The sequence below is a fragment of the Dendropsophus ebraccatus genome, chromosome 3 (genome assembly GCF_027789765.1).
Source record: "Dendropsophus ebraccatus isolate aDenEbr1 chromosome 3, aDenEbr1.pat, whole genome shotgun sequence".
In the NCBI taxonomy this organism is placed as follows: domain Eukaryota; kingdom Metazoa; phylum Chordata; class Amphibia; order Anura; family Hylidae; genus Dendropsophus; species Dendropsophus ebraccatus.
Genome location: NC_091456.1, coordinates 126,482,545 through 126,508,958, shown reverse-complemented (window position 1 = coordinate 126,508,958; position 26,414 = coordinate 126,482,545). Strand labels below are relative to the sequence as shown.

At 46.7% G+C, this 26,414-nt stretch overlaps 1 protein-coding gene across 2 annotated transcripts in view; it reads left to right on the top strand.

Moving 5' to 3' along the window:
• Positions 1–19,760: 19,760 nt before the first annotated feature.
• The window catches only part of SNX2 (sorting nexin 2), a 49,623-nt gene continuing 42,969 nt past the window's right edge, over positions 19,761–26,414 (top strand). Inside the window, exon 1 of one of the 2 annotated variants that reach the window (XM_069962650.1) lies at positions 19,761–19,906. In XM_069962650.1, the coding sequence (XP_069818751.1) occupies positions 19,799–19,906 (108 nt within the window). In that variant the 5' untranslated portion in view covers positions 19,761–19,798. The remainder of the gene's footprint in view (positions 19,907–26,414) is intronic. The other variant, XM_069962651.1, reaches the window with a different exon arrangement.

Below are 26,414 nucleotides of genomic sequence, written 5' to 3'. Positions count from 1 at the left end.
CGCCAGCACACCCTCTCCAAGACCGGAAGCCACTAAGGGTAGGGCTCACCTAACAGGCCCAAGCCCGTGGTCCAGAAAGGCACGGCCCCGCCGGAACCCCTCTCCGGAAGCAATCACAGCGCCCGCCAGAAGTCAGACGCACGTGAATTCACCACGTGGACGCCGACGCGCACGTCCCGCAACCCGGAAGCTGCCGATGAGCTGGGACCACGCGCCTACCGGAGGAAGCTGGACCGTCAATCCGGAAAGCCAGGGAGGATCTGGAGGTCGTCCTTCTGATGGAATGTCCTCACTGTCGGGATGCCGGCAGTAAGGTGAGTAAAGCCGATTGCCCCATTCCCCTCTTCCTAGTCGGATCCTTTGGAGAGTTGGGAGAACCACCTCCTACCTCCTGCTCCAAAGGACAGAAAAAAGAACTGGCGATGAAGGGGCGGTCTCTTCTTTTATGGATCCAGTGAACTGTTTCCTGTCCAGAGGAGCGGGAGGTGGACCTCTCCATGGGTGCCATCATAGGGCGAGAGGGAAATTGTAACTGGGTTTTGCAGCATTTTTTTTTTATTTGCTTCTTAACCAGGATTTGTGGTCTTGCTCCTACAGTGCTTTGTAACTCTGAGAATTGGGTCCAGGACGTGGCAAGGATTCGTTCTGGCCACATTAAGGCTGGGTCCAAACTACGTATATTTCAAAAGAAAAGGTTTCCCACAGCATCCAGGATGAAAATAGTGTGTTTATTCACACATCAGGGTACACAAAAAAATGCAACGTTTCGGCCTGCTGGCCTTTGTCAAGCAAAGGCCAGCAGGCCGAAACGTTGCATTTTTTTGTGTACCCTGATGTGTGAATAAACACACTATTTTCATCCTGGATGCTGTGGGAAACCTTTTCTTTTGGAGTTCGTTGTGCTCATACCTAGGATTGTGAGCATACCTGCGTGCATCCTTTATTCTATTGCTGGCCATTATCAGAAAATCTCCAAGGTGCTGTTGGACTTTTGTTTTTGTACTACGTATATTTCAGTCAGTATTGTGGTCCTCATATTGCAACCAAAACCAGGAGTGGATTGGAAACACAGAAAGGCTCTGTTCACACAATGTTGAAATTGAGTGGATGGCCGCCATATAACAGTAAATAACGGCCATTATTTCAATACAACAGCCGTTGTTTTAAAATAACAGCAAATATTTGCCATTAAATGATGGCCATCCACTTAATTACAACATTATGTGGACATAGCCTTTCTGTGTATTCAATCCACTCCTGGTTTTGGTTGCAATATGAGGACCACAATACTGACTGAAATATACGTAGTGTGAACCCAGCCTAAATGGTATATTCAGCATTCAGTGTATGTTGCTAAATGGAACATTCAACATCCTGTCCCTATGATGAATTCATTCAGTGCCTTGTGAAGCATTTAGTGTTTGGCCTCTTGTGATCAGTAGCACAATCAGTGTCATCTAACATAGTCCTAATAAACTACATTATTCTTTGTCATTGCAAGGTTCTGCCTATATCAAAAGAACACTTGTTTTATTGTATTCAGAATCTGGGAAACACTGAGCTTTAAGTTTGTCACTCAAACATTTTCTGTATTTTGTATGCACAATATAACTTATTGTGCAGCAAAAGTGAATCACAGTGGAGTTATTTAAGCTTTCTGACAGTAGTTTAAAAAAAGACTGTTTAACCCATTAAGAACTGGGATAACTTTGGTCTTAAGGACCTCATTACATTCCATCAGCCATAATTAGTAGTTCTAAAGACATGTAGCTGAAGACTTGTTTCTTTTTTCCTAAAAAGTTATAGATATTGCAGTATTTGTAAGTTAAAGGGGTACTGTTTAAAATGTCAAGTCTTACAGTACTTACCAGCTGCTGTATGTCCTGCCGGAAGTGGGGTATTCTTTCCAGTCTAACTGCTTCCTGCTTCCTTTTTCATGACAGGAACTGTCCCAATCAGAAGCGGTTTTCTATAGGGATTTGCTACTGCTCTGGACAGTTCCTGAAACGGACAGAGGTGTCAGCAGAGAGCATAATGTCTGACTGGGAAGAAAACTCCATTTCCTAGCTAAGTACTGGAAGGCTTGTGTTTTTTAAATAGACATAAATTACAAAACTTTATAACTTTCTGACACCAATTGAGAAAAAAAAAAAAAAAAAAATTCTCCACAGTACCCCTTTAGTTCCCACAACAAGAAAATCATGGCCATCTTTGTGGATGGCTGTCATTTTAGCGCCAAACTACATCTGTCTATTGATGCTGCTGACAGCAAACAATGTTCATGATCATTATTTGTGGCTGCCATTTTCTCATTGTAGGAACATAGCCACAGTGTTTAATTTTTCCCCTTTTTATGGTAAAACATAAAAAACAATTCTGTCATAGTGATTTTTTACATGTCTTTTAAGTTGATTATGGTTTGCTTTATTGACAACATCTTCTATTGTACAAGTCTCCACACTTAGGTGAATATCAAATATGTGTATGTTGTACACATAATGTAAAAATGTTGTTGATCATATTTTTTAACAGGCTTGATTTAATTTGTAACCATTAATAATAACAAGAGATATACACCTAACAGTGGTACAATGGTAGACAGAAGTATTAATCTATGAATCTAGGCTAAGAGGTATATCCAAGATTTTAGAAAACAAGGCAAGAGTATTGACACTTGATGACAAGACCAGCCATTTACCCAAAATACAACATACATACTGTACACTCAGACATACACCACATCTCTGCCCTTCTTCCCCGATCCCAAGCAATTTTCTGGTTTTCTGGTCAGATACAGCGCATAAAGGAGAACATTCTTGTTAACAAAATTAACAAGAGCAGACACACCGGTAGACTTCCAGGACATATGAGGAGCCATTGGCTCCCCGCCCTGCCAATCACTCTTGTGACTGCAGGCAACATGATTGATGTCACTATGGATGCACAGAGAGGCCTAATTACAATATGGATGCACAGAGGAGGCCTAATTACAATATGGATGCACAGAGGAAGCCTAAATACTAAATGGGGGCACATAGGAGCGTAACTACTATATTGAGACATATAGAAACTGTTAGGAACTGTCCAAAGTAGGAAGGTTTTTATTTATTTATGGGGATGTGCTACTGCTCTAGACAATTCCTGTCATGGACAGAGGTGGCAGCAGAGAGCACTGTGTCAGACTGGGAAGAAAATTCCACTTCCTGCAGGACCGAATAATACTGGAAGACTTGAGACTTTTAAATAGTCGTAAATCACAAATCTATTTAACTTACTGATGCCTGTTCATTTGAAAGAAAAAAAATTTAATCCGGAGATACCCTTAAAACTTGGCTCCATTCACTTTAGTGGCTCTGAACTTTAATGCCACACACAAACTAAGGAAAGGGATGGAGCTGTTTCTGAAAGAAACTAGCCACATTTTTCTAATGCTACACACTCTAATACACTATTTTTAAAGGGGTGTTTCTAGCTAAATAGATTGACGAGCTGTCCACAGTATAGGTCACCAGAAACTGTTTACTTAAATGGTAGCTGAGCTGTAGTTACAGTTCACTACTAGAGATGAGTGCGACTCAAGCAGGCTTGAGAATAATTGCTCGACATTTAAATACCAGTGGCTGATGAAGTTTGATATAGCCCTAGGGAGTCCTGCCCTGAGCCTATGCCTCTATCCATTTTTCCAGGACTGTTCGTGTTTTCCAGGACTCCCTAGGGCTGTATCCATTGTAGTCAGCCACTGGTAATCAAACGCAGAGCAATTCCTTATAAGTATGCTGGAGTTGCGTTTATCTCTAGCCGCTTCCTCTACACAGGGAACACGGACAAACTACTTCAAGCCCCATTCACTGTGTAGTGAGAAAAGGGGGTGAACAGCTGATGTGTGAGCCCCCTACCCATCAGAAACTGATGAACTATCAAGTGGGCAGCTCATCAGTCTTTTTTTTGCCATAAAAACATCCCCCATAGGCTTATAAATAGTAAATAAACGCCCACCATACCATACTATACCATACCTACAGCATGCTGCATTTGGTAAAAAAAAAACACGGACCCAACACATCTATTATAGAATGTATTATTATATCACTGGGAAACATTTCTGCTTTTACACAGGGCCAAGATACAGGGTCCTACCTACCCTGTTGTTACTAGGCGGCTACTGATTCTTTTTATCTGGCTGGTTATGGAAACAAGGGGGACCCTATTGACTTAACCCCTTCAGGACCAAGAATGTAACTGTGCGTCCTTTTTTGCGGTGAGTTATCGCTCAAGGATTTACAGTTAGGTCCTGGGATGAAACAGACGCAGGAGCTGCCCCCATGTCATCCCGCAGCGGGTCTTGGCTTCCAGTGACAGCTGGGCACCCGCCACATCTGACATTGCGCCGGGCACGGATCACGGCAGTTAACACTATAGGTACTGCAATCAGGCCTATAGTATAGAATACTATTCCTATCGGGGCTGTGCATAAGCGATCGAACGGCTAGATGGTTGCTATGACACCAGGAGGCTTCCCTGAAGCCCCCTGTGTCATAACTACCGTGGCTGACCAGGCTTAGCCTAAGGCTGGGCCTGGTCAGCTTTGCCTATTACAGGCACATTACAATGCAATGCAAATCTGCATTGGAATGTAATGTGCCTGTAATCAGGCAATCAAATAGTGATGTCCCCATTACAGTAAAATAAAGTAAAACAGTAAACATAAAAAAAAATAAAATTACACAACACATAAAATCCCCATAGCCCTTATAATAAATGTAAAAAAAAAAAAAATGTACACATATTCAGTATTACCGCGAGTAATGACGATGGCAATAAAATTATCACATAACTAAACCCACACAGTGAACGCAGAAAAAAAAATCATAAAATCTGAAATTTTGTAATATTATTATGAAATGTGGGCATATTTGACAAATTTTACCACTAATCTAAAGTACAATATGTCACGAGAAAACAATCTCAGAATTGCTAGGATAAGTTATAATATCACAGAGGTATAACCACATAAAGTGAGACTGGTCAGATTTTAAAAATGGGCTCTGGTCCTCAAGGCGCTATCTGGACCGGTCCTGAAATGGTTAAATAAAAAGCATGTAGGGCCCTGCTCTTATTCATAATCAGCCACATAGAAACCAAACAGCAGCAGCCTAGTAATAAAAAGTACTGTAGTAAAAAAATTTCAGAAAAAACCCTTACAGTGACAAGCCACCCTCTCTACACACAAACACAATAAATCACACCCCCATTGTTGAAGCCGAAGTGTCCCTGGAAAAAAATTTAAATCCTGGTAACTATATAACAAGTGGTGTGGTGCAGAGGTACCTGTATTATACTGTGAAATTTAATTTAATTTATGGTGTGCTGCACAATACATTGAATGTATGTTGCAAAACAACTGGTTCTTTATAAAGCTATTTCAGGAAAAAAAGTAATTGTCCAATAACGGAATGTTATGATTTAAACTGTCTGGTGAGGCTGTTGACCAACTGCCACGGTCATTGGAGCTGTAAACAAGTCCATGCCCCTCCTCCCGTGTCCTCCGTAGGCATATACAGGCTCAGTGGTTGACACTGGAGGTGGGGCATGGTCACATGCTCCTCCATGTCGGCCATCTTATGGACAGCCTCACCACAGAGCAGGACAACACAGCCTGAAGGCTGTTTATTTATTTATTTATTTATTTATTTATTTACTTTTATTTAAAACCTGGGAAAAGGGGGGTGATTCAAACTTTTATTAGGGGAGGGGGCTTTTTACTAATAACAATTTTTTTTTTTTTTTCACATATACTAGAAGCCCCCTGGGGGACTTCTAGTATATACACTTTGATCTTTCATTGAGATCTTTGCTGTATAGTTATACAGCAAAGATCAATGAGATCGGCACTCGTTTGCTTTCAGCTGCTGCAGCCGAAAACAAACGAGTGCCGAGCCGGGGACAGTGCCATCTTGGAGTGGTCCTCGGCCGGCTTCAGTAACGGAGATTGCTCCTCCGTGACAACGTCCCAGAGGAGCGATCTCACCCACTAGACACCAGGGAAATGCTGCATCCAGTAATCGGATGCAGGTGTCATGTGTGACAGCTGCATCTGATTACTGTATTAGCGGGCACGGCGATCGGACCGTGCCCGCTAATACCCACGGTTCCGCGGCACCGCTCTGAACACCTCTTACAGGCGCATGACGTACGGGTATGTCATGCATCCTTAAGAGGTTAAAGTTTCTGAGGAGCAATTTTCTGCCCATTTTTCCTTTCACAGATGCCTGATGGACGGCACAGCTCCCCTGTACATCCCAGAACATCTACTGGTAAGTGTTACTGGTACACACCGCACACAGAACAACAGAGAGAGAAAGATTGGGGGAGACTGGTCAGGTTAGGGGGATGTTACTAGCTGACACTTGTAGGACTGATCTGTACAGGACGCAGATGAGATTAATAATGGCGGCCAGAAGCGGATTATAATAGGTCCGTTTTGGGCGGTAGCCCGGGGCCCTGAGCTCTTGAGGGGCCCATAGCCCCCCAAACAGACTTATGTTCAGTCATGATTTGTATAAAAATCACTGCTTTTTACCACAATTTTGCACAAATCAAGGCAAAACTGCAGCCAGGAGACAATGCAGTAACATTAGAGAATATATTGAAGGACCTTATCATGTGACAATGATGTCACCACAGGTCCTTTACAGGCTGCATTATGGAGGAAAAAGACTTAAGTTAGTGCCGCCATAGTTACAGTGGGTTGGGGGGGCCAAAGCTTGGTAAACAGCCCAGGGCCCATAGTAAAGTTAATCCGCCCCTGATGGCGGCCATGGCCATCTTTTAGGAAAAAAACTGCAATCTCCAAGAAACAGCAACCAGTAACCTATAGTGTTATATGGCTGCTATCAAATCATACATAGCTCTCTGATGTGTCCCATACAGGGGCGTTGCTAGGGTCCTAAAACATCCGGTGCACGGGCCCTCTGAGTGCCATCATATGCGGATAGTGAAGGAGCCCAGTACAGAAGCTTGTAACCCCAATGACCACTCTATTAGCCCAGCTCTATTGCCTCCATAATAACTGCAGCTAAGCAGACACAGGTAGCCACTCGCCCTGTGCTCCTGTCAGGGTCACTGTCATCGGTAGCGGTGCACACCACTGCCCAGGCAGCTCCTTCACAGCTCCCCCTGTACACACAGCCTCTGGGAGGTCTGCCCTAGCTCCTATCCTCTAGGCCAGTGCTTCTCAAACTTTTTCCACTGGAGCCTCACCCAACAGATCAAGGCAATGCCTGGGCCTGACCAGACTGACCAAGAGGATGCCGGGGCCTCACCTTCTGTGGTGAAAGTCCATTTAAAAGCTGAAAATAATGCTAGGGCTACCTTTCAACCATCTCCCATACTAGATACTAAAAAATTTAGTACAAAATAAATTAATAATGTTGCTAAAGTGGAGATTTTTGCAAAAAGTAAAAGGACTGTGCAGATCATAGTTAATTTTGATAATACTGGCTCATCAGCTGGGCCTCACCAACAACTAGGGGGCGCCTCACTGGTGAGGCCCGCATCACAGTTTGAGAAGCACTGCTGTAGGCCAGTGTTACCCAACTTTTTCTACCTCGGGCAACTCCAACCAGATAACATTCTACAAAATGCAAAAACCTCATACAGTGACTCACAGGTGACGTCTTCTTTGATCTGAGGTGTTCTCTTTCCCTTTTTCTCTCCAACCCGCCCAGACCACCATGATAATTTCTTCTAGCTGCAATTCATCTTTTCAGAACCTGCCAGACAAACATATTAGGCTCCACATTTTTACAACAACTTCCTTCCCTTTTTCCACCTATAGGCTCCCATATCGTAGTAATTCCACTGCTTGGTGTCATTGAGGAGGTAGGTAAGTGTGTTGCCCCCTGTATGTAGGATACCTTAATGTGCCCCCATATAATAGTAATGTGCAGTGTCCCATAGTAATAATGCCTCCTGCTGTGTTACCCCACATTGTAAAATGTCCTCTACTGTGAACCCTCATATAGTAATAATGCCCTCTGCTGTACACCCCCATAGTAATAATATCTCCTGCTATGTTCAATATATATATATATATATATATATATATATATATATATATATATATAGTAATAATGCCTCCTGCTGTGTTTCCCCACATTGTAAAATGTCCCCTACTGTGCACCCTGATATAGTAATAATGCCCCCAGCTGTGCACCCCCATAGAAATTCCCCCAGCTGTGCACCCCATAGTAATAATTCCCCCTGCTGTGCCCCCTATATATAGTAATAGGAAGGGTCCAAACTAAGCAAGGCACCCAGAAGAAAGGGCTGGTATTCTAGAAATTGTCCATTGTATTTTTAAATTTTTAAAAATACAATGGACATATACTATCAACGATAGATCTTGCACTCTCACTACACATATCAGTCAGCAGGAAATACCACACATTGCTATTCTTAACTGCTTTTGTTGTTGTTTGCTGATGAACCTTGTAATTGCCAAGCAGGAGCTAAGATTTCGGTCCACCACTCAGTTTTGTCTGTATCCCTGCTAAGCCTCAGCCCTTCGTTAAGCCCCCCTCCCTCCCCCTTTGCATTAACCCCTTAAGGACAGAGCCAATTTCCATTTTTGCGCTTTTGTTTTTTCCTTCTTGTGCTTAACCCCTTAATGACTGGGCCTAAAATGGCCTTAAAGTGACACTGTCACCCTCTTTGTGCATTCTGACATCTCTACACAGGTGTAAAGGGTAAATTTAGCGTTTTTCATACCTTATTTCATATCATACGTCATGGTGCTTGTTCAAGTAAAAAGTGTCCTTTTATCAACAGCAGATTGTATTAAGTGGGTGTGGCCTCACGGGATTAGCGCCACTTAGCCCCGCCTACAACGGTACCGTCGGCACCGCCTCCTTGACGCCCATTGGCTGCCGTAAAGGGGGTGGGATCTAGACCTTTCGGCCAGCCTGTTATAATGGCCGGCAAGGGGGCGGGGTCAACTGTGTTGTTGTGGGCGGGGCTAAGTGGCGCTAATGCCGCAAGGCCCCGCCCACTTAACATAATCTGCAGTTGGTAAAAGATTACTTTTTACTTGAACAAGCACCATAACGTATAATATAAAATAAGGTATGAAAACCGCTAAATTTACCCTTTACACCAAAATAACATGAAAAATGCATTTTTCCAACTTTGAAACTTTTCTGCTTATACAGAAAATGGTTATGCCACATAAATTATATATTAAATAGCATTAGCAACATGTCTTCTTTATGTTGGCGGCATTTATTAAACTATCTTTCATTTTTTTTAGACAATAGAAAGCTTAAAATATTAGCAGCAAATTTCCAAATTTTCAGTAAAATTTCAAAATCTGATATTTTTAGGGACCTGTTCAGGTTTAGGCTAGGTTCACACTATGTATCTGTGCGGCTGTATTGCGGGCGGTAAATCATCGGCCGGATTTTTCCGGTTCATGCGTACGCTGGAAAGTATACGATATACGGCTGCACAGTGCACACTGTGTATGAGCCTATGGCCCGATCGTAAACGGACCCGTAAAAAATGAACAAGACCATTGTTTGCGGCTGGAACTGTGCAAATTCACGGCCGTGGATTGACAGGCGGTCCGTACGGAGTCCTTCAAACAATAATGCCGAATGCCTCTAATAGTTAATATATTAAATTAATAAAACACATTTTCTTTGTAATAAAGTCCCTTTCGTTGTTCAATAATTTAATTCTAACAAATCCATCATTGTGCAATTAAATATACTGTTTAAATAAATATATAAATAAATAAATGTATATTTATATATATATATATTTATTTTTTGACAGTATATTTAATTGCACAATGATGGATTCGTTAGAATTAAATTATTGAACAACGAAACTGATTTTATTACAACGAAAATGTGTTTTATTAATTAAATATTAATTAGTACAGGAAGCTCCATTAAGCCGTTAATTCATATTGCCGGCAATAGAGCATTCTGTACTAATCATCACTTTACTTTAATGAAAACATCAAATGTTTCTTCTAATTATGTTATCACAATAGCATTAGAAGAAACATTTTGAATTATATGTGCGCTCAGCTGATTGGCTAATCGGCTGAGCACACATATAAAGAGCCAGTCTGCAGTACAGTGACTTCATTGTGCTGCGGACCAGCGAAGAGGACACATCGGGGTGAGTATACAGCTCTCCCCACCCCCTCCCCAGCACTGCACCCATCCCAGTAAGGAAGGGGGGTCACTTAACCCCTTCCTTGCTGGCATGGGTGCAGTCTGACATCAGTCTGGCCCCCAAGGGGTTAAGGGGGATGCAATACATCCTCCCTTAACCCCTTGGGGGCCAGACTTTAAGCATCGATCTGTAAAGATGCTGCATACTGTCAGGAGCACAACACCGCTCACATTGATGGCGGTTGTGCTCCTTTTTTGTGTGTTTTTTGTGTGTTTCTCCCTTTTTGTTTTTCAGATATCGGTATCCTGTGGATTACGTCGGATTCCGTGGACTACGTCGATGACCAGCGTTTTTTTTATGTTTTTTTTTTTTAATAAAATGGTCAATGAGGGGTGTGGGGGTGTTTTTATTTGAATAAAAAAAATTTTTAACTTGTGTGTTGTCTTTATTTCTTTACTTTATAGACTTAGTAGTGGAAGACGTCTAAAAGACGGAATCCATTACTAAGTCGGGGCCTAGTGTTAGCCGGTATAAAATGGCTAACACTAACCCCCCATTATTACCCCAGTACCCAATGCCACCAGGGGTACTGGGAAGAGCGGGGTGCCAGTGGTCCCGGAGTGTCAAAATTGGCGCTCCTGGACTGGGCGGCAGCAGGCTGGTAAGATTTAGGCTGGGGATGGCCTAAAACAATGGCTCTTCCCACCCTGGTGTTACCAGGCTGCTGTTGTTTGGTTTTTAACCCGGCTGGTTATAAAAATAGGGGGGACCCTATGCGTTTTTTTTTAATTATTTATTTATTTTAAAAAAACCCGCATAGGGTCCCCCCTATTTTTATAACCAGCCGGGTTAAAAACCAAGCGACAGCAGCCTGGTAACACCAGGGTGGGAAGAGCCATTGGTTTAGGCCCTCCCCAGCCTAAATCTTACCAGCCTGCTGCCGCCCCAGTCCAGGAGCGCCAATTTTGATGCTCCGGGACCACTGGCACCCGACTCTTCCCAGTACCCCTGGTGGCATTGGGTACTGGGGTAATAATAGGGGGTTAGTGTTAGCCATTTTATACCGGCTAACACTAGGCCCCAACTTAGTAATGGATTCCGTCTATTAGACGGCTTTTACTACTAAGTCTATAAAGTAAAGAAATAAAGACAACACACGAATTCAAATAAAAACACCCCCACACCCCTCATTGACCATTTTATAAAAATAAAAAAAACACCAAACAACCGCTGGTCATCAACGTAGTCCACCCAATCCGACGTAATCCACAGGATACCGATATCTGAAAAACAAAAAGGGAGAAACACACAAAAAACACACAAACAGGAGCACAACACCCATCATTGTGAGCGGTGTTGTGCACCTTACAGTATGCAGCATCTTTACAGATCGCTGCTTACAGTCTGGCCCCCAAGGGGTTAAGGGAGGATGTATTGCATCCCCCTTAACCCCTTGGGGGCCAGACTGATGTCAGACTGCACCCATCCCGGCAAGGAAGGGGTTAAGTGACCCCCCTTCCTTGCTGGAAGGAGTGCAGTGCAGGGGAGGGGGTGGGGAGAGCTATATACTCACCCCGATGTTGTCTCTTCGCTGGTCCGCAGCACAATGAAGTCACTGTGCTGCGGACCGGCTCTTTATCAGCTGAGCGCACATATAATTCAAAATGTTTCTTCTAATAATGCTATTGTGATAATTAGAAGAAACATTTGATGTTTTCATTAAAGTAAAGTGATGATTAGTACAGAATGCTCTATTGCCGGCAATATGAATTAACGGCTTAATGGAGCTTCCTGTACTAATTAAAGGACAACTCCCACGAAAATTTTTTTTAGCTTATTTAACACACATTACAAAGTTATATAACTTTGTAATGTGGTTAAATACCCGGTCTGGCCCCCTTCCCCCATTTTCGGACCCCCGACCCCCCCGCCCGGAAAAATATATACATTACCTATTACGATCGTTACGGTCCTCTTCTCCCGGGCGGCATCTGGTGACGACGACGTCAGAACCTGGGGGGGGGGGGTCCGGGTCTGCTTCCTCCTCGGCGTCTTTATAGAGAGTGAATGAGACGGAATGAGAAGGCTGCACCAGCAGCCTTTTCATTGGCTGGAGCGCATCACATGGCTTACAGCTTGCTCAGCCCTGATTGGCTGAGGTTGCTGGAAGCCATGTGATGCACTCCAGCCAATGCAAGCGCACTGGCAGCCTTTTCCATCCCCAGGACCCGGAAGTCAGAGACATCGCTGGACGGCGGTGACGGTGAGGCGGGCGGCGGGCGAATGGAGTGGTGATCGTCCCCGGAGGGATGGTGAATATGGTGTCTGTGTGTGTCTGTGTTTTTTTTTTTTTGGGGGGGGGGGGGTCCCACGGGAGTTGTCCTTTAATATTTAATTAATAAAACACATTTTTGTTGTAATAAAATCAGTTTCGTTGTTCAATTATTTAATTTAAACGAATCCATCATTGTGCAATTAAATATACTGTCAAAAATAAATATATATATATATATATATATATATATACACTTATTTATATATATATTTATTTTAACAGTATATTTAGTTGCAAAATGATGGATTCGTTTAAATTTAATTATTGAACAACGAAAGGGACTTTATTACAACGAAAATGTGTTTTATTAATTAAATATATTAACCATGAGAGGCATCGACATTACTGCAGAGGATCGCAAACCCCGGTAATAGCGAACCAGATTTCCAAGTAAATGACCGTCTGTTTTCAGCCGCATGTCTATTTTTTCCCATGGCCGTAGTTTCAGCCGCGCATTTCCAGCCGCATAAAAAATACAGCCGCACAGATACATAGTGTGAACATAGCCTTAAAGTGTATTTTAGGGGACTGTATGTTAGAAAGCCCCACAAAGCACCCCATTTCAGAAACTGCACCCCCCAAACTCTGCAAAAGCACATCCAGAAAGTTTTTTTTAACCCTTTAGGGTAGTCACAGAAATAAAAGCTGTGTGTAAGAAATTTGAAAAATTTTATTTTCTGTGCAGAGATTTTAATGTAATCCAATATCTTTCATAATTATAAACCTATTACCAAATAAATGCACCCCAATATTGATTGCCCCATTTTTGCAGTTTATAGAAATACCCCACATGTGGCCCTATTGCGCTATTTGACGCAACCACAAGCCTCAGATACAAAGGAGCGCCTAGTGAATTTCAACGCCTCCGTTATATTTGGTCATTTTTGACTGTACCACTTCAGGTTGGCAGAGGCTCTGGGGTGCCAAAACCTAAAAAACACCCCTAAAGGGACACCATTTAGAAAACTACACCCCTCAAGGAATGTAACAAGGGGTGCGGTGAGCATCTGGACCCCACAGGTGCTTCACAGATTTTCAGAACAATGTGGCGTGAAAAAAGAAAAATTAGTTTTTTACACTAAAACGTTGTTCTAGCCTTCAATTTTTCATTTTCACAAAGGGATAAAAGGAATAAAAACCCGAGTACGGAAATACCCCACATGTAGACATAAAGTGCCAAGCGGGTGCAGGACGAGCCTCCAAAGGGAAGGAGCGCCAATTGGCTTTTGGAAGCTGAATTTCACTGAAAAAAGATTTCATGTCGCATTTACAAAGCGATCGTGCTGCCAAAACACTGGAAACCCCCCACAAGTGACCCCATTCTGGAAACTACACCTCTCAAGGAATCTAACAAGGGGTGCACTGAGCATATGGACCCCACTGGTGATGGACACAAATGTGGAACAATGTGACGTGAAAGGCAAAATTTGCATTTTTTCACTTTCACAAATGTGCCCGTCATCAAGGGGTCCATATCCTCAATGCAAGCCTTCTTAGATTCCCTGAGGGGTGTAGTTTCCAGAATGGGGTCACTTTTGGGGGGTTCCAGTGTTTTGGCAGCACGAGGGCTCTGTAAATGCGACATGGCGTTCATCATCCTGGCCAAATCCAACCTCCAAAATCCAAATGGCGCTCCTTACCTTCGGAGGCTTGCCTTGCACCCACATGGCGCTTTATGTCCACAAGTGGGGTATTTACGGACTCTGGGGAAATTGCTCTACACATTTTGTTTGTTTTTTTATCTTTTAACCCCTTGTGAAAATGAAAAAATCAAGGCTAGACTAACATTATAGTGTAAAAAATGTAATATTTCATTTTCCCGCCACATTGTTCCACATTTGTGCCCGTCACCAGTGGGGTCCATATACTCACTACACCCCTTGTTACATTCCTTGAGGGGTGTAGTTTCCATAATAGGGGTCACTTGTGGGGGGTTTCAACTGTCTTGGCAACAAAGGGGCCTTTTAAATGAAACATGGCCCTCGAAATCCATTCCAGCCAAATCCAGCCTCCAAAAGCCAAATGGCGCTTCTTCCCTTTGGAGGCTTTCCCTGCACCCGCATGGCGCTTTATGTCCACATGTGGGGTATTTCCGTACTCAGGGGAAATTGCTCTACACATTTTGTGTTTTTTTTATCTTTTAACCCCTTTTTAAAATGAAAAAATCAAGACAAGATCAATGATTTAGTATAAAAATTAACTTTTTTTCGTACTCTAAATGTTGGTCTAGCCTTGATTTTTTCCATTTCCACAAGGGGTTAAAAAAGGAAATGAACGCAAAACGTGTAGGGTAATTTCCCCTGAGTACGAAAATACCCCACATGTGGATATAATGTTCCATATGGGCACAGGGCAAGCCACCGAAGGGACAGAGCGCCATTTAGAGGCTGGAATGGAGGATGGAGGCCATGTCGCAATTACAAAGCTCCTGTGCTGCCAGGACAGTGGGAACCCCCCACAAGTGACCCCATTCTGGAAACTACATCCCATAAGGAATCTAACAAGGGGTGCAATGAGCATATGGACCCCACTGGTAACAGGCACATATGTAGAACATGTGGTGTGAAAATAAAAAATTCCATTTTTTTTCATTTTCACGGCACAAATGTGGCCGTCACCAGGGGGCCATATCCCCGCTGCCCCCCTCGTTAGATTCCTTATGGGGTGTAGTTTCCAGAATGGAGTCACTTGTGGGGGGTTTCTACTGTCCTGGCAGCACAGAGGCTTTGTAATTGCATCATGGCACGCCTCTAATGGGAATGGCGGCCATACCTATTTAGCTGGGGAAAAGGGACAATTTTAATTTATTTTGGGGTATTAGGCCAATTATTAGTTTATAAGGTTGAAAATGACAGGTGTCCATCAAATTCAACCTGTGTTGATTCCGAGGAAGGCAAAAAAACCCTCGTGAGGCAGACGACAGTAGCCTCATCACTGGGAAAAAATTCCTTCCCGACTCCATATTGGCGATCAAAATAATCCCTGGATCAACGTGACCCCTGAAATAGGAATAAGGGACAGAATTTAGATAATGTAGAACCCCAATGACGTGTGGTACGCCTTGAAGCGATCCAGTATGTAGAGGCCGGGGTGATCAGGACAGGTGTCACAATGGAAAATGGTGTCCTTCCTGAGCCCCCTGTTACGCCACACTCTGCACTTCTTCTGGGGTCTCCTGTTTTCCAGTGTGGGGGACGTCACCTGGAAAATGTTGCCCTGGTGCGATCCGGGGTCCTTCATATACAGAAGCGCTAGGTCATCTCCTTGGCTGCTAAATATTAGGGCTCTATTACTGCTTCTAATATTTTTGGATCGTGCCGCAAGCTACATTAGCTCGGGCAGCGAGGGACCAGAAGAGGGGGTGCTGGTATAAAAGTTATCCCCGTACAGGTGGTAACCTTTATCCAGCAGTGGGAAGATCATTCCCGAACGACCTTCCCACTAACTCCGAGGATGGGGGGGGGGGGGCATCTGGGGGCTGGATTCGGGTGTCCCTTCCTTCATACACTTTAAGGGTACGTGCACACTGCGGAATGGCGAAGGATAACCCTTTGTGCATTCCGCAGCTGGCACCCACCGGCAGACTGATGCAGGCACGCGTCTCCGCTTGTGTCACACTCCATTCTATGCACGGGCGGATTCTGCTCTCTGTCCAAAGAATGAACGTGTTCATTCTTTGGACGGACGACGGAATTCGCCTGTGCATAGAACGGAGTCTATGACACGGGTGGAGACACGCGCCCGCATCAGTCCGCCGGCGGGTGCCAGCTGCGCATGCACAAAGGGTTATCCTTCGCCATTCCGCAGTGTGCACGTACCCTAACTTAATCTGTAAGTGTACCCTGAGGCACTCTCACAGAATTTTTAGAATTTAACGCCATACCGTCATCTCTTATTGGGACGGTACTGGCGGAAAAGACGTGTCTGGGGGGCAGCGTACGCTACGCTACCCCCAGACACGTCACTGGATGATGAGGATGAGGATGAATGGGGGAAAGAAGGATGCCCCATATTCATCCTCACTGGCTGTTTCAGTGTCGTCGGCAATAATAACGTATGCGTCCGACACCGAAAACACCCTGGGGGCCATCTTTATACGGGGATTGGTATATGGGGTATGTAAATGTTTAGTGGTGTAGTGTAAAACTTTATTCCGTGTAGTGTAATGGTGTTTTTTACATGGTTTTTTAACATTAAGTATAAAAAAAAAACCTTCGCCAAGAAAGGAGTTGCCGATAAATGCCGCACTTATGTGCGGCACTTATAAGCAGCCCGTGGCAGTAGGATATAGGAAAAAAACACCCTACGCCAAAAAGGAGGAGTTGCTGATCAGCGGCGCACTTACATGAAAAAAAAAAAACTTTCTTCAACCCTATACCTACTGATATGTGTATTATATACACTTATCAGCCGCTATGGGGCAGTAGAACGCAAATTCCGGAAAAAGCCGAAGTTTGACGACGCTGGAGCCGATGATTGCAGGTGGGGACCGCCGGAAAAAGACGAAGACAAGGACGCGATCGGGACCCGGAAGACACGATCGGGACGCTGGATCCGGTGAGTATGGGTCAATACCTGCTCTGGACACCTCAGCTACCTAGCTGAGTTGTCCACAGCAGGTATTTAACACTTTTTGGGGACTTATATCCCCGTGATCCCGGCGATTGGGACGTGGCACCGTGGCCACCATTACTTTTAACAGTAATGGCGGTCGGTGCAGTTCTGGGACAGCACCGACCGCCATTGCTTACCGGGCCATCGGGTCACCGATGACCCGGAAAGCTGCAGATCGCCGCCATTGGCTGATCTGATTTGATCAGCCAATAGCGGCGATCGTCAGCACGGGAGGGGTTAATCACCCCCCGTGCCGACAAGCAGGAATGGCCTGCTATACATTATAGCAGTGTATACACGCAGCGATCGGGAAAACCGCGGGCATAAATGTACGCCCGTTTGCGTTAAGGCATGGGTTTTGGGGGCGTACACTTACGTCTGCGGTCGTTAAGGAGTTAAAGGGAATCTGTGAGCACCTGGGCTGGTCCCGAGGTGCTGACAGTGCAGTGAAGGTGCAGGTCCATTATTGTATGTTTTACCTTTCTTGTAGCATTCGGTCGAGTAGTTTTTTTTTAAATTCTTGTCTGTAACTTAGTGGTGAGGAGTTCGTGCCACACTTAGGCACGCCTCCCCACCGCTTTCTCCTCCCTCTGTGCCGCCCGGACTCCTGTTTCCTGATGACGTTGCTGGCAAGGGCCGTGTGCCGACTTGCCAGTATGCAAGTGGGCATGCCCACAGTTGCACTGCTCATCTGCGCTACGGCGCATGTGCGAGATGTACAGCGCGCTTGCGCATATTGGCAAGTCGGCGCACGGCCCTTGCCAGCAACGTCATCAGGAAGCAGGAGGTCGGGCCGGGCAGCAAAGAGGGAGGAGGAAGCGCTGGTGAGGCGTGCCTAAGTGCGCCACAAACTCCTCACCACTACAAGTTACAGACAAGAATTAAAAAAAAAGTGGAATGCATGTAACAGAGTCCCCCCGCGCCCGGACAGCATCTGTAATTAGATGCTGGGAGCAGGGGAGACTGTATTCATAAGCGCCGCGCTGTAATGAATCAGCCGGCGCCGGGGACTCCGGTACATGCATTCCACGTCCATGATCTGTTAGGATCACGGAACGTGGGAATGCAGCCTTAATGTTTGGATAAAATATGCTGCGAAACCAGAAAAATATTATATGTGTGGTGAAATAGAAAATAAAACACAATTTTATTGGGGGGTGGGGGTGGGGTTATGTTTACTCTGTTCGCCCTAGGGTAAATCTGACTTGTTAGGCCGGTTTACATTTGTCCGGCGGTGCGGCGGCGTTTCCCTCCGGGGCATGAGAAAAGCGCGGGAGGGAAACGCATTATTGAACTGATCCCATTGTTTTCAATGGGATCGTTCAATATATGCGGCATGTAAATAGTGACGCCGCACCGACCACACGGAAGAACACAGCATGCAGCGTCCTCCTGTGTGGCCCGCAAGGCTGTGCGGCGCCGCATCAACTAAAGTGAATGGAGCGCCGGATGCCTCGCCGGGCAGGACGCATGCCGTTCGGCTCTGGCATCCGGCATGTAGCAGCACAATGTAAAAAAATAAACATATATCTCCCCCTGTGTGCTCTCCCCCTCCCCTATAGCCCCCCCTTGCTCCCCCAGTAGTATATAGCCCCCCCTGTTGCTCTTCCAGAAGTATATAGCCCCCCTGTTGCCCCCCCACTGGTATTTAGCTTCCTTGTGCGCTCTCCCCCAGTAGTATATAGCCCCCCTGTTGCCCCCCCCAGTAGTATTTAGCTTCCCTGTGCGCTCCCCCGCAAATCCCATTGAAAATGACAGGAAAACATACTGGGGAAAAAAAATGTCAACTGATGAGAGCAACTTGTGACAACTGATGGCAACTGATGGTTTTTAATGAAAAGAAGGATAGAAAAACTGACATCAGTTTTTAGACAAAAAACGCAAACTTATATATGTTAACCCAGCCTTATACATTTTCCTCAAGTTAGTATGATTACAACGATATGTAACTTGTGTACCTTTTATTTTATTTGATGGCTTTTAAAAAATGAAAACCTTTTTTAAAAAAATAAATGCTCCTTACAATTGCTCCATTCCCAGGCTTATAACTCTTTTATCCTTTGGTCTATGGGGCTGTGTGAGGTTTCATTTTTTGCGCCATGACATGTACTTTCTATCGGTACCTTGATTGCGCATATGCGATTTTTTGATCACTTTTTATTAAAATTTTCTGGATTTGATGCGACCCAAAATGAGCAATTTTGCACTTTGGCGTTTTTTTTTTTGCGCTTATGCCATTTACCATGTGCGGGCCCCCCCCCTTGTCACCCCTACCTGGACCAGTACTGATAAGGAGTCTCCTCCTCCAAGGCCAGACCTGCAGCAACCATAAAGAGGTAGGGCCTTCTTTTCCAATTGTGCAGATCTCGGAATTAGTGCAAGAATAGCAATACTGAAAGGACCTCCTGGTTCCTGTGCAGCAGCTCACTACTAGAGAGATACTGAGTAAGAGAAACCTAGCACGGTACAGCCACTCCTGTGCACAGCGGATATTTACCAGCTGCCCACACCGTTGACCACTTCAAAGATGGACGCTCTCTCCCTCTTGAACGCCTCTGATTGGTTACGTTCGCTTCCTGCAGCAAACGGCTGATCACGTGGGGAAGTCACGGGACTCCACGTGACAGCCGGATAGCAGGGGGTGGAGTTCGTAGTGACAGAAAGATGGCAGCAGAGAGGGAGCCGCCTCCGCTGGGAGATGGGAGACACACCGATTTTGAGGAGCTGGAGGACGGCGAGGACCTCTTCACCAGTACAGTGTCCACCATGGAGGTGAGGGTGCTGGGCCATACTGTCCGCCTGCTGCCCTCCGGGGGTGCCGGCTCTCCTCTCGCAGGGGGTGGATGTGACAGAGGAGGCCAGGATGTCACTGTCAGCGCTCATGGTCACCCAGGGGCAGTGAGAGGGCAGCTCGTGGCCGGGGATTCGGGATGGCGGACCCCTCCCTGACCTGTCCCCAGCCCCCGCCATCCCGTACACTGACCATTGTCCGAGCCCTGTCCACCTGCAGCTGCAGGGAGCGCTGTAATCAGCAGCTCTGGTATGTCTCATGGTGCAGTAATGCAGGCCTCTGCTGCATCCCACAGGTACTCCTGATGGTTATAGCTGTAATCATTGTGTGTAGCTGCCCCAACACCTGTGCCCCAACCTGTGCCCCTCCAGCTGCTGCATCCCACAGGTACTCCTGATGGTTATAGCTGTAATCATTGTGTGTAGCTGCCCCAACACCTGTGCCCCAAAACCTGTGCCTCAACCTGTGCCCCTCCAGCTGCTGCATCACACAGGTACTCCTGATGGTTATAGCTGTAAACATTGTGTGTAGCTGCCCCAACACCTGTGCCCCAACCTGTGCCCCTCCAGCTGCTGCATCACACAGGTACTCCTGATGGTTATAGCTGTAAACATTGTGTGTAGCTGCCCCAACACCTGTACCCCAAAACCTGTGCCCCTCCAGCTGCTGCATCACACAGGTACTCCTGATGGTTATAGCTGTAATCATTGTGTGTAGCTGCCCCAACACCTGTACCCCAAAACCTGTGCCCCAACCTGTGCCCCTCCAGCTGCTGCATCACACAGGTACTCCTGATGGTTATAGCTGTAATCATTGTGTGTAGCTGCCCCAACACCTGTACCCCAAAACCTGTGCCCCTCCAGCTGCTGCATCACACAGGTACTCCTGATGGTTTTAGCTGTAATCATTGTGTGTAGCTGCCCCAACACCTGTACCCCAAAACCTGTGCCCCAACCTGTGCCCCTCCAGCTGCTGCATCACACAGGTACTCCTGATGGTTATAGCTGTAATCATTGTGTGTAGCTGCCCCAACACCTGTACCCCAAAACCTGTGCCCCTCCAGCTGCTGCATCACACAGGTACTCCTGATGGTTATAGCTGTAATCATTGTGTGTAGCTGCCCCAACACCTGTACCCCTCCAGCTGCTGCATCACACAGGTACTCCTGATGGTTATAGCTGTAATCATTGTGTGTAGCTGCCCCAACACCTGTACCCCTCCAGCTGCTGCATCACACATGTACTCCCGATGGTTATAGCTGTAATCATTGTGTGTATCTGCCCCAACACCTGTACCCCACAACCTGTACCCCTCCAGCTGCTGCATCACACATGTACTCCCGATGGTTATAGCTGTAATCATTGTGTGTAGCTGCCCCAACACCTGTACCCCACAACCTGTGCCCCAACCTGTGCCCCTCCAGCTGCTGCATCCCACAGGTACTCCTGATGGTTATAGCTGTAATCATTGTGTGTAGCTGCCCCAACACCTGTCCCCCAACCTGTGCCCCTCCAGCTGCTGCATCACACAGGTACTCCTGATGGTTATAGCTGTAATCATTGTGTGGAGCTGCCCCAACACCTGTACCCCACAACCTGTGGCCCTCCAGCTGCTGCATCACACAGATACTCCTGATGGTTTTAGCTGTAATCATTGTGTGGAGCTGCCCCAACACCTGTACCCCAAAACCTGTGCCCCAACCTGTGCCCCTCCAGCTGCTGCATCACACAGGTACTCCTGATGGTTATAGCTGTAATCATTGTGTGTAGCTGCCCCAACACCTGTACCCCTCCAGCTGCTGCATCACACAGGTACTCCTGATGGTTATAGCTGTAATCATTGTGTGTAGCTGCCCCAACACCTGTACCCCACAACCTGTGCCCCTCCAGCTGCTGCATCACACAGGTACTCCTGATGGTTATAGCTGTAATCATTGTGTGTAGCTGCCCCAACACCTGTACCCCTCCAGCTGCTGCATCACACATGTACTCCCGATGGTTATAGCTGTAATCATTGTGTGTATCTGCCCCAACACCTGTACCCCACATCCTGTACCCCTCCAGCTGCTGCATCACACATGTACTCCCGATGGTTATAGCTGTAATCATTGTGTGTAGCTGCCCCAACACCTGTACCCCAGAACCTGTGCCCCAACCTGTGCCCCTCCAGCTGCTGCATCCCACAGGTACTCCTGATGGTTATAGCTGTAATCATTGTGTGTAGCTGCCCCAACACCTGTCCCCCAACCTGTGCCCCTCCAGCTGCTGCATCACACAGGTACTCCTGATGGTTATAGCTGTAATCATTGTGTGGAGCTGCCCCAACACCTGTACCCCACAACCTGTGGCCCTCCAGCTGCTGCATCACACAGATACTCCTGATGGTTATAGCTGTAATCATTGTGTGGAGCTGCCCCAACACCTGTACCCCTCCAGCTGCTGCATCACACATGTACTCCCGATGGTTATAGCTGTAATCATTGTGTGGAGCTGCCCCAACACCTGTACCCCACAACCTGTGCACCTCCAGCTGCTGCATCACAGGTACTCCTGATGGTTATAGCTGTAATCATTGTGTGTAGCTGCCCCAACCTGTACCGCTCCAGCTGCTGCATCACAGGTACTCCCGATGGTTATAGCTGTAATCATTGTGTGTAGCTGCCCCAACCTGTACCCCACAACCTGTGCACCTCCAGCTGCTGCATCTCATGTACTCCTGATGGTTATAGCTGTAATCATTGTGTGTAGCTACCCCAACCTGTGCCCCAACCTGTTGCATCACAGGTACTCCTGATGGTTATAGCTGTAATCATTGTGTGTAGCTGCCCCAACCTGTACCCCACAACCTGTGCACCTCCAGCTGCTGCATATCATGTACTCCTGATGGTTATAGCTGTAATCATTGTGTGTAGCTACCCCAACCTGTACCCCAACCCATACCACTCCAGCTGCTGCATCTCATGTACTCCTGATGGTTATAGCTGTAATCATTGTGTGTAGCTGCCCCAACCTGTACCCCAACCTGTGCCCCTCCAGCTGCTGCATCACACATGTACTCCTGATGGTTATAGCTGTAATCATTGTGTGTAGCTGGAGAAAGCTGCCCCAACCTGTACCCCTCCAGCTGCTGCATCACACAGGTACTCCTGATGGTTATAGCTGTAATCATTGTGTGTAGCTGGAGACAGCTGCCCCAACCCGTACCCCTCCAGCTGCTGCAGAACTACAATTCCCATAATGCCTGATAGCTAAAAGGATTTGTTTGTTGCTGCAGCTGGAAAGCCACGCACTGAGGAGCACAGACTTAACCAAATCTGCCCACTAATTTGGTGTCTAAGGGTATAAACCCACAGACCGTATACGCAGCATATTTACTGCTGCGATACGCAGCAAATACGCAGCAGATTAGATCTAAATAACTGAACACAGCATCAAATCTGTACCAACAAATCTGCTGTGTATTTGTTGCGTATCTGCTGTGTATATGGTGTGTGGGTTTGTACCCTAAGGGTATGTTCACACAGCAGGTTGTAACTACACGTCTGTTGTCCACAGCTTATGTTCGGCCTCTGCTGCATTCTCTCTCTCAGGCATGGGTCTCCAAACGGTGGCCCCCAACTGTTGCAATACTACATTTCCCATCATGCCTGGACAGCCAAATCCAAAGCTTTAGCTGTCCAGGCATAATGGAAGTTGTGGTTTTGCAACACCTGGATGGGCCGCAGTTTGGAGAACCATGCTCTATGGGGCCGCACTCGAGTGTCTACATCAGTTTAGTGACCACTGACTTTACATGATCAGAGCTTCTATTAAAGGGACTGTCCAGGCAGCAGGCGAAGGTATACACATTACGAACAAGTTGTATTCCCTCGGTCAATGATTGGCTGAGGGGGCTGATCCTGTGGTCATGTCACAGGGGCCAGGAGATTAGGTAGACTGCGATGGGTGTGTATAACCTGTTTGTGTTTACAGCACACCTTGCTGTCTTGCAACTCTTGACTTTGCCCAGACAACCCAGGAGTATTCTACTCAAACATAACATTTCATATGTTGCTGCCCATGGTGAGACTAACAATTAATCCCATTCTTGGTGTTATCTATTTAGTCATTTTCCTCCAGTTCCGAGCTGCTGGTTTCAGCTGAAGACTTAGAAAACTGTGTGTGAGCAGTTCACTCAGTCTCCCCCTCCTCCCCCTTCCTTTTGAGACAGCTGGTGTAATTACCTCCCTATCTGCAACTTTGTAACATCTCTGTAATGCTGGAAGGGTAAACCACAGTGAGTCCATCAGCAACTTGACCTCAGATTAACCCTCCCAGTAGGGCTGGGCGATATGGCCAAAAAATAAAATCTCGATTTTAAAAAAATTTTGGACGATTCTCGATTTAAATCTCGATTTTTTTGTTTTTGCTAAATAAATAGGACATTTTTCTCCCTGCAGCATCAGATACGATTTTATTGACGTTTGAGACAACTATATTGTTTCCCAGTGTAACAGTGCTCCTCCTGTGCCCCCATGTAGTAGACAAACACATTGTGTGCCCCATATAAGTAGTTTTCCCAAATATGTGCCCTATGTACTCTGTGCCCCCATATAGTATAGGCGATCTTCTTTGTGCCTTCATCTAGGTAGGGAGTAGTAGTGAGGGTATAGTGGATAAGGGGTGTAATAGTACAGGTAAAGATGAGGAGTGTGGTAGTAGTACAGGTATAGATGATGGGTGTAGTAGTACTACTGAGGGGGTATGGGGTGGACTGGGGGTCACTGAGTGGGTATGGGGCAGGCTGGGGGTCACTGAGGGGTATGAGGCAGGCTGGGGGTCACTGAGGGGTATGAAGCAGGCTAAGGGTCACTGAGGGGTATGGGGCAGGCTGGGGGTCACTGAGGGGTATGAGGCAGGCTGGGGGTCACTGAGGGGTATGAGGCAGGCTGGGGGTCACTGAGGGGTATGGGGGCAGGCTGGGGGTCACTGAGGGGTATGGGGCAGGCTAAGGGTCACTGAGGGGTATGGGGCAGGCTGGGGGTCACTGAGGGGTATGAGGCAGGCTGGGGGTCACTGAGGGGTATGGGGCAGGCTGGGGGTCACTGAGGGGTATGGGGCGGCTGGGGGTCACTGAGGGGTATGGGGCAGCTGAGGGGACACTGAGGGGTATGGGGCAGGCTGGGGGTCACTGAGGGGTATGGGGCAGGCTGGGGGACACTGAGGGGGTATGGGGCAGCTGAGGGGGTATGGGGCAGCTGAGGGGACACTGAGGGGGTATGGGGCAGCTGAGGGGACACTGAGGGGGTATGGGGCAGCTGAGGGGGACTAGGCAGGCGTGGTAAAGTGTCAGGACTGCGCGGTGAGGTGCAGGGCCGGCAGTCAGGAGAGATGTGGTACCGGCGGCTCCAGCCTCTTCACAGAGCCGCGGCTGACCTCTCCCGCCCCTTACACGTTAGTGCCGCGCTGAGCTGCGTCCCGCTCTCTTACTGTCACACGTGCAGGTCCCGTTCTGTGGAGGAGGCGGCAGGGATCGCAGCAGAAGGAGAGAACGTCGCTGCGGGTCCTGGAGCTGTACAGCGGGCAGCGACGTTCTCTCCTTCTGCTGCGATCCCTGCCGCCTCCTCCACAGAACAGGACCTGCACGTGTGACAGGAAGAGAGCGGGACGCAGCTCAGCGCGGCACTAACGTGTAAGGGGCGGGAGAGGTCAGCCGCGGCTCTGTGAAGAGGCTGGAGCCGCCGGTACCACATCTCTCCTGACTGCCGGCCCTGCACCTCACCGCGCCGTCCTGCAACTCTCTCCGGACCCGACACTTTACCGCGCCGCCCGCAATGGTTTTTTGTGAAAATCGAATTTACGATTTTCACAAAAAATCAAATCGATTCTAACTGTCTGGGCGATTAATCGAATTAATTCGATTAATCGCCCAGCCCTACCTCCCAGCATTACAAAGAAGCTACAAAGTTGCAGATAAAGCCTGCCAGGCACTTGTTTACATCAGCTGTCTCGGAAGGAAGGGGGAGAGAAAGTCTTTTTGTGTCTTCCACAGAAAGCAGCAGCTCAGAACTGGGGGAAGCAAACTGAATAGATAATAACAAGTATGGAATGAATTTAGTCTCTCCATGGAACTGCAGGAAAATGACTAAATAGATAACACCAAGAATGGGATTAATTGTTAGTCTCTCCATGGGCAGCAACATATGACAAGTTATGTTTGAGCAGAATGCCCCTTTAAGAACATGTGTGGTTATAATTTTTGTAATTTGTTCTGCTATCCTGTGTCCAGGGTATAGGAAGATAGGGGAGTGTCTATGTATTTTTCCCTTAGCTGGACTTTCCACCTCTATGTTTGTGCACACTCTGTCACAGCTCAGCGACGGCCTGATCCTATCCTGCAGTGTTTGTCATGGCCGCTGCACAGAGCTTTACCACACAAGCAGGGGCTATCACCTCCCATCCAGGAGATGACTGACTGCAAGGGTTGTGTGTTTAGCACCTGTTCCCTGCA